We start from the raw sequence: 13,764 nt of genomic DNA on the forward strand, positions 1-13,764 counted from the left end.
AGAGCTTTTAATAACTCCTGAAATGAAACCTTTGAAACCAGCCCTTGTAAACTCCTCACCAGCATTTAATTGCCTCATAAAACAGTATGCTAAAGAAAGCCTTCAAGCTTTTTTTTTTTTTTTTTTTTTGCTGCTTTCAGATCAGTTTAACCCTTTGGGGGCCTTTTATCCAGCTGTTTCGCTCGCTCCGCCTTCCCTTGCGCGCCCCCGGCTCTGGCCCGCCGGGCCTCGGCCGCTTGACGTCGCTCAGCCGGGCTCGCTTGAGCCCTCCGACCCTCCGGGCTTCAGCAGCGGGTGCCGGCTGCGGGCCTGATTCACGGACCTTCCCCAATCCTTGCCGGGGCTCGGGTCAGCCAGCCGCACGCTTCTGAGCTGCGTTTTGGGACGCCCTCGCTTTGCCGATGAAAAGACGGAGCGTTCCTCACCGCAGCCGAAACACAGGCGCGTTGCCGCCGCTCCGGGCCCTTGCCGTAGACGTGGGGGTGCGAGTCCGCGCGGCTCTGCACGGCTGCCGAGCATTCCCACCGTTCAGGAATTGGAGTTGGCCGATCAGCGAGGGGGAGCCTATTTTCAGAAAGTCAAAGGGATTTCATACCGATTTCTCCTTTCTGGGGTTTTGTTTCGTTTTGCTGAGGACTCACCTCGTCCTCGTGTTACAACAGCGTATAGACAGGAGCCTGCGGGTGACCTGCTTCTGGGCAGACTTCTGCTGCGCGTCACCCTGTTCCTCTCTCTCCGAAGCCTAGGGGAAACCTTCCCGGCTCTAACGCGTTGTCACGGCTGGTCCTGAGCCCTGTGGAAATGAAAGCCTATGAAGAAAAAGTAAAGGCATTTAAAAAAAAACTGAAGGAGATTTTTGCAGCTTCAGCAGTACAGATTCCACAAAGGCTTGGGGGGGAGCCAAAAAAGGGTTAAAACGTCTGGATTGCTTGCAGAGTAACTGTCTGGCGTTGAGATCATATCAGTGCTGCAGTCGTATGCTTTAACTGGGACATTTATCTGACTTATAAGCTCCTTGGATCTCTAGTAGCTTTAAAAATAAGAGAAAATTTTGCAGGTTTATTGCTGATTTTTCCATTGTGTTTTGCATTCACAGAATACACAAAACCGATCATTGCTATTTTGATTTTTATGTGTAGAAAAGCCAAATATGAAGTTCTAAAAAGTCTGTAGAGTTTGGGAATTGCTGCTGCAGGAGAAAATCTCGGGGGTAGGCGCCATGCAGCTCCTCAGCGTGAAGGTTTTACAGCCCGAGCTCGCACCAGGCTCGGCCCAGATCTCTGCCTGGGCATGGAGCTAGCTCCTCCTCTGGCTTTCCCCTCCCTGTCTCTGGAGAAGCCAATTTATAACCCACCCCGTGTGCACCTGGGCTAGATCAAGGAGATTGAGTTCATTCACCAGGGTCCTTTCCACAAGGGCATGATAATGGCTTCTGGCAGATGTGAGCTGCTCTCTCTCTGGGTAAGGCTCTGTGTTATTGCCCATGTGTGAATATCTGCTGTTTCTGGAGTTCTGCTGCAAGTTAAAATGATGGCAAAGCAAAGTTAATGAATAAAATTTCACCCACAGCCTCAGGAGGTTGTAAATGAGCCGGTATCTGGAGATGTCGGCAAGTCCCCTGCTACAGTTTTCCAACTCGCCCCAGGCTTTATTTGCTCTGCCTGAGAGGCCGCACTTTTTCTTGATGGTTTTTTCTTCTCTTGCAGTGAGAATGAGGCATTGTGGAGGGAAGTAGCCAGCTTGAGGCAGAAGCACGCTCAGCAGCAGAAAGTTGTCAATAAGGTAACTCCTGGTCTTGCAGGTGGAGGGATTGGGACGCTGTCGTGTTAGTGTATGTGATGAAGTCGTGACCAGATCGGGTACTTGCAGGACTGGGGGAATGCAGTGGTATTAATTCTGTTTAAGAACGCTTTTGGTTGCTGCTATTTCCTCCTGATATCTTGGGATTCTGGAAACCCAGTGGGCAAAGGATAAATTCTAGCTGGCAGTATTGCAATGCAAAATGTTTTTTTTACCTCCAGTCCTCACCTTTGTGCTTAGAGTTGTGGTCAGCAGTCTGCCGTGCTCTCACTGTGCCCTCCTCTGGCGCCTGAGCACAGGGGCCAAACGGTTCCAGAGCTGTTTATGTCCTTGCTTACCCAAGTCACTGTGCGCATCCTAACAGGTTTTTCTTTCTTCTCCTCACAGCTTATCCAGTTTTTGATTTCATTGGTGCAATCCAACCGTATTCTTGGGGTGAAGAGGAAGATGTAAGTCTGCATTTCTACATCCAGATAAAGATTCCCTGTCTGAGAGAATAAAGAGAGGATCAGCAGAGTGGGTCCCCCAGATCTCTGTCTTCTGTAGCAGCCTTGCCAGTGGGGTAGGACTGGACAGCGGTCATTGGGATCATGTGAGCCTTCAAGTATTTGCTCCAGCCAAAAAACAGCTAACACTGCTATGCAACTGATATCAAGAAGGGTTTGCAATGCAGGCCACGTAAGCCCATGCAGTACCTACTTCATACCTAACCACTGTAATACGTGAGACTGCAGCCGAGGAAGCAAGGGCTGGGCTCTTGCACTACTAAAATAGTGTCTTGGCACTGTCACGACATTTTGCCGTTATACTGAAAGGAACCCCTGGGCCATCAAGACTAGTCTGCCGTCACAGGCTGCTGCTGTGACATCTTCATAAACTAATCAAGCCTGTCTTCAAACATACTGTGGGGTTTTTTTTGCCCCTCGTTAGTTGTATTGGGTGACCGTTCAGTACTCAAGTGCCTTAAGTGGTTAAGAACATTTCCAGGTTAATTTTTTTTTGGCCAGTTAATACTTGTTTTTGTCCCAAGATTGTGCTGTAGCACAATTACTTTTCCCTCCTAAGCTTTTATAGATGGTTCTCCTGTTGTCTGTCATCTGACACTCCACTGGGCTGAACCAGACCCTGCTCTTCTAGTCTCATCCTGTGAGATGGGCTCCTCATCGCCCTGACCGTTTGCACTTGTTCGTGTATGAAATTGCAGTTACTCTGCTGCATGGCTGTTCCTGCCCCCATCTTGTCCTGCGTTGCCTGTCTAGTTGCGAGGCTGTCCTTTTGTGTTTGAACACTGCCCGGCAGCACCATATGGCAGACAGCACCACAGCAGGCTTCATTATTATTAATGATGATAGTGGTTTATATTGTGATGATGCCCAAGACATGCTGAAATGATTCATTTCATAAAGAGAGAGAGTCTCTCCGCAGTGTTGGAGTACATGAAAAGGGCCACAGAAGTGATTGTGTCACGGCTGACCACAAGTAATCCATCTTTGGAGCAGTCGGCCATGGAGAAACTGAAGCCAGGCAGAACACTGACAATACAGGCCTGTGGAAGGAAGTGACCAGGAACTAAAAAGAAGTGCTCTAGGGCCATGAGGTTTTACATTTCTGCTCAATAGGCTTGTGAAATGCAGCCAAGGGGCTGGTCACTGGCTCTCTGTCTTTGGGCAGCCTGCTCTGCTGCACTGACACAACCACCCGCCATGGTCACGTGCCTCTCCAGGGCTTCCAGACTTGGAGGCAGTTGTATATTGGCCCCTCAGGTGTGTGCAAGGACCCGGTTCTGGGGGCTGGGGAGACGGTCTCTGTGCTGGGGAGAGGTGGTGCTTGAGACCCGGTATCAGCAGCATGGTAACTGCTGTCGTGTTTGGGATTCTTTTGCAGTCCCCTGATGTTGAACGACAGCAGTTCAGCACATTCCATGCCGAAATACAGTCGCCAGTACTCCTTGGAGCATGTCCATGGCTCATCCCCATACACAGTAAGTATGCCGTACGTGCCTGGCCTTGGAAAGGGGGAAGAGGGCACAGCTTTGTGGGGAAGGGCTGATTTTAGGAGCTTCTCCAGCTGGTCTTGCCTTTGTACAACAGTTTGCTCAGAACCTCTTTATTTTGTTTGGCAAAGTATTTTAGAGTGACAGCTGCTTTCTAGCTTAGCCAACGGGGAGAGAACTGTTAGCTAGTAACTCTCAGAGATGGTTGTGATGGGGCTGAGCATTTGGCTTGCAAACCAACCGAGGAGTTATCTGAATTTGACTGAAAGCAGATATGGGTTGAAGTGGTGCCTTGCTCAGCTTACATCTGCTGACTTGATCCAGATTTTGCTTTTGTTGTAAACAAAATGCATTTGATATTAATCCCCGCTAAACATTTGCTCACATTGCCTAATTAACATGTGGCAATGTATGATTAGCATTATTCCCTCCAAAGAACTACGCTTTTGAACAGCAAAGCTTTTGGACAGTGAAGGCACTTGGGGTCAGAGCCTGGTCAAGGCATGGGCCTGAAGTAGCGGAAGGCTTATGTGGTCAGAACTGAATTGTGAGTCAGGGAGCGAGGTGGGAGGAGTGAAGCAAAGCCAACTGGTAACTGTGCACAAAATAATCCCCAATTTAGGTAAAGTTGTGTGGTATTAAAGCCTTTAGGTGAGAGAGCAGGCAGTAACCTGTGAGGTGAAGGCATCTCCTGCAAGGTGTCATCAATGTACGGTCCAGAAGAAACGAGTTCACAATTGGATGTCGATGTTGTTTCAACCTTGGCCTCGTTGCTGTAGTTGAATCCCATGCAGCTAGACAACTACCCATCTCCAGGGTGCACCCCACCTGCGTGCCTGTGGGAGGTCGCCTTGTGGGTCCTGGTGACATGGCAGTACAGGAAGAGTCTCTGTAAATGTGTGCTCTGGGCTGTCCTTCAAATTGCTGCTGGATCCCAGGAATCTTGAGTTTCTGTCTTTCCTCCCCCATCCTCCTTATGCGCCTTTTGATGTGCTGCTTCCCATGACTGTTCAGTGGCCAAAGAACACAAGGAGTCTCTTCCAAACCCATTAATGCTGGCCCTGAATTCTTTTGGATGAGCTACAGGCTTATCACTCCCGGGCCTGTGCGTGTTGTCTCTGCTTGGTCTCGTCAGCCGGAGTGGTGGAATAAGGTCCCTTATACCGAACTTTCTCTGTTGGTCTGACAGCTGCAATGTGTCTGTCTGTGAACCCTGCTGTCATGATACTGCGTCATGTTTTGGATGCAGAAAACTGCCCTTCATACCACGGTGCAGGTCCCACATGGTGGGTTCCACATTGCTGTGAGAATTGGAAGACTCATCCTGTCCCCTAACAGCTGAAAAGCCGCATCCACGTACGCTCCCTAAGAGAGTTAGTTGGTTCTGCATTTATTACTGACAGGAGAGCTGTGACACGTTTGGTCACTATTTGCTTTTGATCACCTCTGGCCTATGCTAATCCATTAAATTGCATGTCTTGACACAGATGCTTTCATTTTAGATACTCTGCTTTGATTTGGTTCCTATCAGCGTGTGTCCTGGGAGACTGCACCAGTTAAATTCAGGACCTCTGTCTTGGTCTGTGGCACTCCTGCTTACCTCGCATGGGGAAGCCAGCTGGTATTTCTTCGCCAAAGCTGTCATGTGAATCCAGGTTCTTCTTTGTACTGATCCTATCCTGGCAATGCTGTGCTCCAGGAGCAAGGCTTTACAGCTAGGGATATAGCCAAGCTTTCATTTCTGCTGTTTGTAGCAAAATAAAGGCTGTCCCCAATTCCAAGTAACAGTTCCTGCCTGTGCTGTGCAGGGGACTTCTGTTAGGGACAGTGGGTTTAAGCCACTAGCTCCTGACATCAAACTGCCCTGATGTGCCAAGGTGATCCTGATGGATTTTTTAGCACAGAACCAAAAAAACTAAGCCCCATTAAAGAACTCTCCTGCAGTCAGACCACCCTCTGTGGAAGCTCTGTGTTCCCATTCCAGCTCCCTTCTAATCCTGTGATCTCTTTTTAAAAAGTGCCTTTATTCTTGCATGCAGCAAATACTTATGCAGAACCACTGGGAACTTTTCCAGGTATTACAGGATTGTCCTAATTATGAGAAGCACAGGTGGTCATCTCTTCTCAAACTTAAGTGTTTATGTCTTTCAGCTCCAAAGAGAACCGAGAAATGATAGTTGGGCAATTTTTCAGAGTGACCTGCCAACAAATTACACTGGATTCTGATACTGCCATGGTCTCTGCTTTGACTGTGGAAAAAAATTGTCTTTTCACATCAAGACAGTTAGCATGGCATAAGAGCTTAGAGGAGGTGAGGCACGGGCAGTCCTGACCTTGACATAACTGAGATCATTCCTGTGCCGCTCACTGGGACTCGATCTCTGCATCTCCCTGAATACCGCATGGCACCTGGCATGCAGCAAAACAGAATGGGTTTTGGTTGTTACATGGTATTTTTTAATTATGAGGGAGTTGAAGGGCCCTCTCTGCACTGTGGTCTCATTGTGCTAAACCGTGAAGAGGTGAACGTAGTGCTGGTGCCAGCATGCATTACAGACAAGCGTATTTATCTGAAGGTAAGTAAGGACCAGGGTTTTCTCCGGCTATCGCTCAGTATGAACCCTCATTTGCTCTCTGAAGTGACAGGAGATAGCTCTGAAGGAGGAGAGTTAGTGAGATCATGGACTTAGCTCAGAGAGGATTAGCTGAGGGGCAGCAGGGGAATTTGAGCAGAATCCCTTACCCTGCATTCTCCATGTCCCTGCTGGTTTTCAAACACCCTTCTGTGCATCAGGTGACTACGGTCTGATCCTTAATTCTAATCTGGAGTTTCCTTTGTGTTCTGGCCTGAAAAATGCTGATACACAAGGAGGAGATGAGATTTGGGTTCACTCAAACTTCTCAATTAGTTTGCTGCTTAGCGAGATTGGTATCAAAATGCAACCATTTCGTGGTGTTATTATCAGTGTGGGAATCTTACATTTCTTACCCTTTAGGTCTTAGCCATACGAATGTCATCTTTCATTTAAGAATAAAGAATGAAGTCATTTAGTGGAAGGGGAAAAGCTGAAAATCTGGGCTTTTAAAAGTCTAAAGGTTGGATGATCCAGAAGAAGAATCCAATATTTTAACTTTTTAAATTCTATTATTTCCAAGAAAATCAAGTTTACAGGACAGAAGTGTGATTTATTTTTTTAATAGTGCTTGGGGTTGGCAATAGTGTGTTATTAGCTACCGTGCTGAGTCCCACATTGCTCTGGGGGGTCAGGATTTTGCAGTGTTTTGATGCATCTCCTCCCCCTCCCTAGCCCATCCACGGGACCGTGTATGGCGTGTGCCTGGTGCTCTGCATCACAAATGCTGTGATTGTCATTGCAGGCTTCTTCCCCAGCATATAGTGGCTCCAATCTGTATTCCCCGGATTCTTCAGCCAACTCTGGTCCGATTATCTCTGACGTGACAGAGCTAGCCCAGTCCAGCCCTTCGGCGTCTCCCAGCGGCAGTCTCGATGAAAGGTATGCTGTTGCTCTCATAAAGTCTGGAGTCATCTTCATCGGGAGAACGTATTTCCCAGTGAGCTAGATAGTCAGACATTAGTGTAGCGTTGTGCCTCTTTTATTACAAATCGGTATTCTCCTCGGTGGTGGCAGCTGGAAAACCTTGCAGCCCTTGGGACAGGGGATGCTTACGCTCTTACGACCTAATCCTGCTTCCCTCGCCAGGACTTTGCAGGAAGTTGGACCCATCCCTCAGCATCATCTCCTTCAGGACACTGCCTGCCCAGCAGATTTGGGTTTTTTTGGTTTTGATTAACTTTAACCCTGTGGTTGGTTAGCCTTACAAACCAAATCCACTCCTCTGCCTAAGGTGGCCCTGTCCTGGAGGGGTCACCGTGCTGTTCCCGCAAGGAAGCCATCCTCCCTGGCCTGCCTGCTCAGCTGCGTGACGTTGTCGAGATCCTGGGAACAGGCTTAGTTTTGCCCTGCCCGTATAAGCTTGCTGCGCAGAGGAGGAGGTATAGAAAGCAGCTGTATTCCCAAGTGACTGCTTCTCTGAGGATCACACCGACAGCTCTATCCCCAAACAGCAAGGGGGGGAAGAGGCTGAGAATCTGAAGCAAAGACAGTTCAGCCAGCACCCAACAGCAGTGTTTTTCGGCTGTTTCAGATGTACAGGCCTTTGCAGAGGTGAGAGCTTTTTTCAGGCACCGCCGGTAGCGCTCGGCCTCGAGCGCCTCTGCCACCAGCCTGCTCTGTCAGTAAAGGCCTCTCGCTGCACCGTTCCTGCGGCTGCCGTGCCTCTGTTCCCTGCCGCCCCGTTCCAGCCAAACGTCAGAGGCTCTTGAACTTTCTGAGCCTCCGCGGGCAAGAAATGCCCATCTTTCTTTAGCAACTTGTGGTCTGCTGACTCCTTTTTTCTTCCCCTTTAATAGGTTATTCCTGGCATTGGCACTTCCCCTGAGGTGCTGAATCACCCACAAATGCCATTTATTGCCTTCAGTACCCTCCGCCAGGAGCACTCACTCTTAAATATAGACCATATGTTTGCTTAATGGGCCTTCTCTCTGTTCTTTTGTATTTGCTGTCCTTTCCAGCAGAACTAATTGAGCCTCATACACCCCCAAATCAGTGAGTTTGAGTGGCAAGGGATTTCCATCTGCAAAATCAGGGCTGCCCAAAGGAACCATCTTCCCTTCTCATAAAAAAGGTGCACCTCAAAGTGCCTGGGTGCTTGTGCGAAGGGTTAATCATAGGCTTTGTCTGCACAAAGGAGTCATTCCACTTACCTTGGTGGAGTAGTTAAAATACTGCAGCCTCTGGTAGGGTGATAATTATGTCATACATGTCTCAGTGGTGACTTAAAGGAAGGGTATACGCTGAGCTGCTTTGTACTAGTTAAGACTGTCCACATCAAAAGCTGTACTGATTTAACTGTACTGGTGTTAAAAAAAAAAAAAAAAAAAAAAAAAAAAATCACCCTCCTCGCAGTAACTTAACCAGTACAAAACTGACTGCCTGGCAGGCCCTGAGCTGAGCACCTCCCAGACCCTTAGCCGGAGGGAATTTGCTGAGATTGTGGTAACAGCACAAGGCATTCATGCTAGGGGAGCTGATTAGGATCAGAATCAGAGAAGAAATATTTACGTACTCTTTCAACCTCGTCTTTGTAGCTGGCTCTGTTTGGAGGCTTTGTATGTGAGAAAGGCGAGAGCAGGCGTGAGGATCTTTGTCCTGCTGAGAGGAAGCAGATCTTAGAAATCAAGAATGTTAGTGCAAGATTTTTACCCGTTCTTTTCCTGTTTCTCTAAGGAGCAGTCCTGTGGTCCGTATCAAAGAAGAACCCCCCAGTCCTTCCCGCAGCCCCCAGATAGAGGAGGCCAGCCCTGGGAACCCTCCTGCTGTTGAAACTCCTCTGTCTCCCTCCACGTTCATTGACTCCATCCTGCAGGAGAATGAACCCAGCACTACGACCGCTGCCACCGGCGACAGCACCACACAGCCTCAGCCCCAGGAAAAGTGCCTCAGCGTTGCCTGCCTCGACAAGTAAGTTCCGCGCTAAGATTGGCTGAGCGGAGGTCTTGCCAGCCATCCCACCGCTCTGTACTGTTAAGCTTTAAAGATGCAAGTAACCTGGCTTCCAGCCAACTTTGGAAGCAAATGGGGTCATTTGTCCGAGGAACTCGCCTGTGGCTGTGACCACGGCCCTCTGTGCAAGTGCCAGGGTTGATGTTTTGCTCTCCTATTCCTCTTCTGCTAGAAGCAATGAGCGCACCTCATCACCTGACCACGTGCAGAGAATTTAACCCATGTGTAGGGGACCCAAACCTCTGCTGCCAGAGGACACATGAACTGGGATGCCAAAATAAGAACTGTGCTAAACAAGAGCTTGTTCAAGCTGTCTGCTCCTCCGGTATAGAAATGAGTCACTGTAAAATTAGCTGTATTTCATCTTGGGCCCAGCACAGGATCAACCCAGCACCTCCTCACAGCATAAAAGCTTCTGCTTTGTCTTTGCAGTCCAAAGGCAGCTGACAGACATACAGTGCAAGCAGCTTCCGATATTGCTTGCTAGGAACTTTAGTCCCAGTGGGTTTTCCTCTACATTAGACTTAGAACTGCTGTGGGCAGCATTTCTCCCTGAGACTGCTCTGACGACTTGCGCTATGACATTGCCCCTACGCTGTCCTCTGCTTTTGCCTGTCCCAGCTGCCTTCCAAGTAAATAAGGGAGGAAGTTTTGCATTAAACTATTGTTTGCCCCCACTCCCTAGGCCTAGTCATGGTAAATACATTCTCCCACTCGACCTCTTTACTCATTAAGACACAGCTTGCATCAAACTGAGGGGGGACTCAGTGGGTGGCAGGCTGAAAGTTGATGGGTGACTGCTTTTTAGGGAGCAAATGTGTGGTCTTATGTCTTTGATCACCACACAGTGCTCACATCTGTAACTGCAAGTGTTGAAAAGCTAGAAAGTTGTTTGTACATATCAATATGCCGAGAACTTCTCCCTCAGCCATGCTGAGATCTCAGCCACATCCCATTCTCCCTGTGTTCTGGGGAAAAGAGAGTATCAGAGTTAACATCTTCCCTCTGAATACCTGGACAGATTTTCTGTCCCCGAAATATGAAAGCAATTTAGGGAAGACACAATTAGCTTCAGTGTCCCAGAAGGCAGGAGAGAGCTCTTTTAGGCAAAAGGCTCCTATGGACTCATGCACTCAAGGTGATGATGTCGTGACATCTTTGCTTCTCTCCTAATGAATTCCGTGTTAGCCATCACCTTCCGAGCTGCGGTGGATTGTAGCTCTACACGAAGCAAGGGCAAAACCTGTGGAAGAATCCCTCTTCCGTTAACCCTGTACAGTGAGCAAAGAGACAGCTGAAGGTGGCCTTGCCGCAGCAAGGACTACAGCCTGTTGGCAGGGCAGCGGAACAACGTTAGCTGCATTTATACCTGTCTCACGCCGAGTCAGGAAATGGCTGCTCGTTCCTCCCTCTCGGCCTTGTAGGAGAACTTTGTCTATAGCTTCACCTATTTATAGACCTGTCCAGGGCACTGCAATCCATTCCGCCAATACCAGCTGTCTTTAAAAAGAGACAAATCTTATAGTGCAGCTCATCAGAAGCTGAAACTGGCCATTTAAAAAGTAATAAAAATGAAAAGAGTGCTGCAGAGGGTGTTTCTGAATTGTTAAGGTCTGTCTTGCAGACGGTGCAGCAGCAGGCAAAGGGCACAGAAAACGATTGCCCCTGCCCCTGTGGAGAGCGAGCTCCCCGGTTCGTCCTAGAGAGCTTCTTAGAGCTGTATGAGAGAAGGGACTTCCTCTTCCTTTGGTGCTCTTGCTCCAGCATTTTGCAAGCAACGCTGCTTCTTTAGAGGGCGTTACAGAAAGGAGGAGTCTGGCCAGTAAAGATTCCCAGCCATGTAGTAGTACTGTATCACCTCCCAGCTCCTAGCACGTTTGCCACGTGAATTTGTGAAAGAAAAGTGGTAGCATACCGTGGTAGTCCCCGTCGGCCAACAGCCTGCGGTGCTAGACGGAGCGTAACCGTTTAACAGAAAATCCGTCCCTGCCCCAGGGAATTCAAAAGCAAAGTGTAAATAATAAGAACAAAGCCAGGCCTCCACTCTTACCTGGGTTTGGATGGTACTAGCTTTGTGCCTCAGCACCTCTGCATGTGTTTTTGCTCACTGGAGTTACTGAACGCTATGTGTCCTGTTAAGTCAGAGCAATACAAACTCGGAGAAGGGGGTCAGCATTCCCGGCATGCCAAGGCCTTGGCTGCTTTTCCTGTACTGCTGAAACTACCACGCGTCTGCTTGTGCAGAGCAGCAGCAGAAGCCTACTGGCAGTCATAGGTGCCCGGTGGGAAGTGGTATGACCAAGCATGAACTACACTGAGATATCCTGAGCAGGCAGAAAGGATGACTTGCTAATGGAAATGTTGGCAACGCACTGTTTTAAATGGGCAGCACACTGTTTATCGAGTCCCCGGGAGTACATCAGACCCTCCGTCAGAGTCTTCTCAGCATCCAGTGCCAAGGGACGCTGTCTCTCCACGTGCCCCACGCTGTGGTCAGGGCTCGCCACTCAGTGCTCGCTCCTCGGACTTTGGGGCCAACAAGCTGCGTGCCCTAGTGCACCGCCCGCGCTATACCGAGGGTGTGCAGCACCCTGTCCCTGAGGCTTCTGCTCAATTCCAACAAGTTTGCTCACTCTATGGAGATGCATGGGATAAGGGGAATGTGTACTGATGGTAGGTGACCTAAGTATGACAGGGAGCCCAAACGCTGCTCACTTGATCCAGGCACTGACAGCCTTACCCAGAAGTCTCAGTGATGCCTATTTTTCATCACATGAAGCACGTTTCAGTTGTTCCCAAATTTATTAGAGAAGAGCAGCCCGTTTGGCTGCAGGTCATGGCATGCAGTGCCTCTCTGTGATGCTATTCAAGGGATCCGGGGGAGTTTCGTTTGAACTGAGAATCACCTACATGTGACCAGCAGCATTTTAGCACAAGGTGATAGTAAGGAGATTCAGGCTATAGAAGGACATGCTTGCATGGAAAAGCTTGACAGTGTTGCCCAAACATTATCCACCTGTGGATCCACCGGCCTATATTAGCCGCTTTTCAAGAGCCAAAGGCCACTACATACTGAAAAACGTTGTCACCTACTTTGCTAATATGACATGTATCCCATGGAGTCACAGGTCACTGTCTTTCTGAACAGAGCGTTGTGTGCCAGGGCCTGTGTTTTCCCAGAGCTTTGGCTCCGTGTTAGAGGTGACAGTGACTGTGATCCACACGTTAGTGCCGTGCTACAGCAGTTAACATTAGTGAACCCGCATCAGAAATAGTTTGTCTTACTGAGAAACTTCTAACTGTGCTTGGCTATGCTGTAAAGGAGCTGGGCTGTCTTCACTTGCTTTTGCAGGACTGTTTGTTTCTGTTTGTTTGTTTTTATCATTAATAATAATTCTGCCAGCCTGAAACTGCTTGCCCGCTTTAGAAGCGCTGCAGCAACACAACTGCAGTGCAGCGCATAACACGCTGCTTGAAGTGCAGGAGCATGGTTGATTAATTGTTCTCGCCTTTGAACGTAACAAACATTTCATTCCTGAAAGTGCCTGACTGTGAGTCTTTTGAATCTAGTATCCTCTTCTGTTTGTATTTTTCAGTTTGACTCGCACATCGCAGATGTCAGAGGTCACTCGTCTTTGCCCCAGTTCTTCCTCTTCCTCACTTCATTGCAGATCACAGCAAGGGTTAGCATTTCCATAGCCTGCTGTCCCCAAGCATTGTAATTCTGGGCAAGAGAGCAGGGGAATACTGCACTAAACAGGGAGCTGCCCTTGCCTCGAAGTCAGCTTTCCCAGCAGTTGTGACGTTATAGGTAGCATATCGGCAAGAAAAAAACTCGCTCTGAAAATTGGCACTGAGTGGCAGAGTTCTTGGCCAACTCAACACAGCAAGTAAAAGTATTGAACGGCCAGCAGAGGCTTCTTATCCTTTTAGGTGGTCTTGGCAGGGAATGGAGGGAGGTCTGCTCTGCTGTTGTCCATGCTGTACCTGTTCTTGGTGAATGGAAACTTCAGCCCTGAGAGCTGCTGGTCTTGCCAGCATGGAATTCACACACCTAAGTAATAAAATGTTTCTTTGAAATGTGATGGGAGCTCAGGGCTTAAATGACTTTTCTGATGTATTCCCTGTTTCTTATGATGATGACAGAACAATGAAACTTCCCACTGCAAACCTGACTGTGCACCAAGCTGCTATAGTAATAAAGCTTTTCCATAAGAAAAAAAATCCCAGATGAAGACAAAGATCTGTTTAGGCCAGTATCCTCTCTCCCACAGTGGCTAATAGTGGAAGCCTAGGAAGAACTCTGTGAGGTATTGCCCTTATATAGTTTTTGCTAATGTACAGAATAATGCATAACAAAATGTGCTGTCTTGAGCTAAAATGCAC

General features: G+C 48.5%; 1 protein-coding gene across 5 annotated transcripts in view; it reads left to right on the top strand.

Annotated features, from left to right (window-relative positions):
- The window catches only part of HSF1 (heat shock transcription factor 1), a 71,958-nt gene that overhangs the window by 48,208 nt on the left and 9,986 nt on the right, over nucleotides 1–13,764 (top strand). For 4 of the 5 annotated variants that reach the window (XM_067290064.1, XM_067290062.1, XM_067290063.1 and 1 more), the window contains exons 5-10: nucleotides 1,707–1,782; nucleotides 2,188–2,249; nucleotides 3,685–3,781; nucleotides 7,172–7,308; nucleotides 9,103–9,336; nucleotides 12,975–13,061. In XM_067290064.1, the coding sequence (XP_067146165.1) occupies nucleotides 1,707–1,782; nucleotides 2,188–2,249; nucleotides 3,685–3,781; nucleotides 7,172–7,308; nucleotides 9,103–9,336; nucleotides 12,975–13,061 (693 nt within the window). The remainder of the gene's footprint in view (nucleotides 1–1,706; nucleotides 1,783–2,187; nucleotides 2,250–3,684; nucleotides 3,782–7,171; nucleotides 7,309–9,102; nucleotides 9,337–12,974; nucleotides 13,062–13,764) is intronic. The other variant, XM_067290066.1, reaches the window with a different exon arrangement.

Source organism: Apteryx mantelli, chromosome 2 (genome assembly GCF_036417845.1).
Source record: "Apteryx mantelli isolate bAptMan1 chromosome 2, bAptMan1.hap1, whole genome shotgun sequence".
Lineage (NCBI taxonomy): Eukaryota > Metazoa > Chordata > Aves > Apterygiformes > Apterygidae > Apteryx > Apteryx mantelli.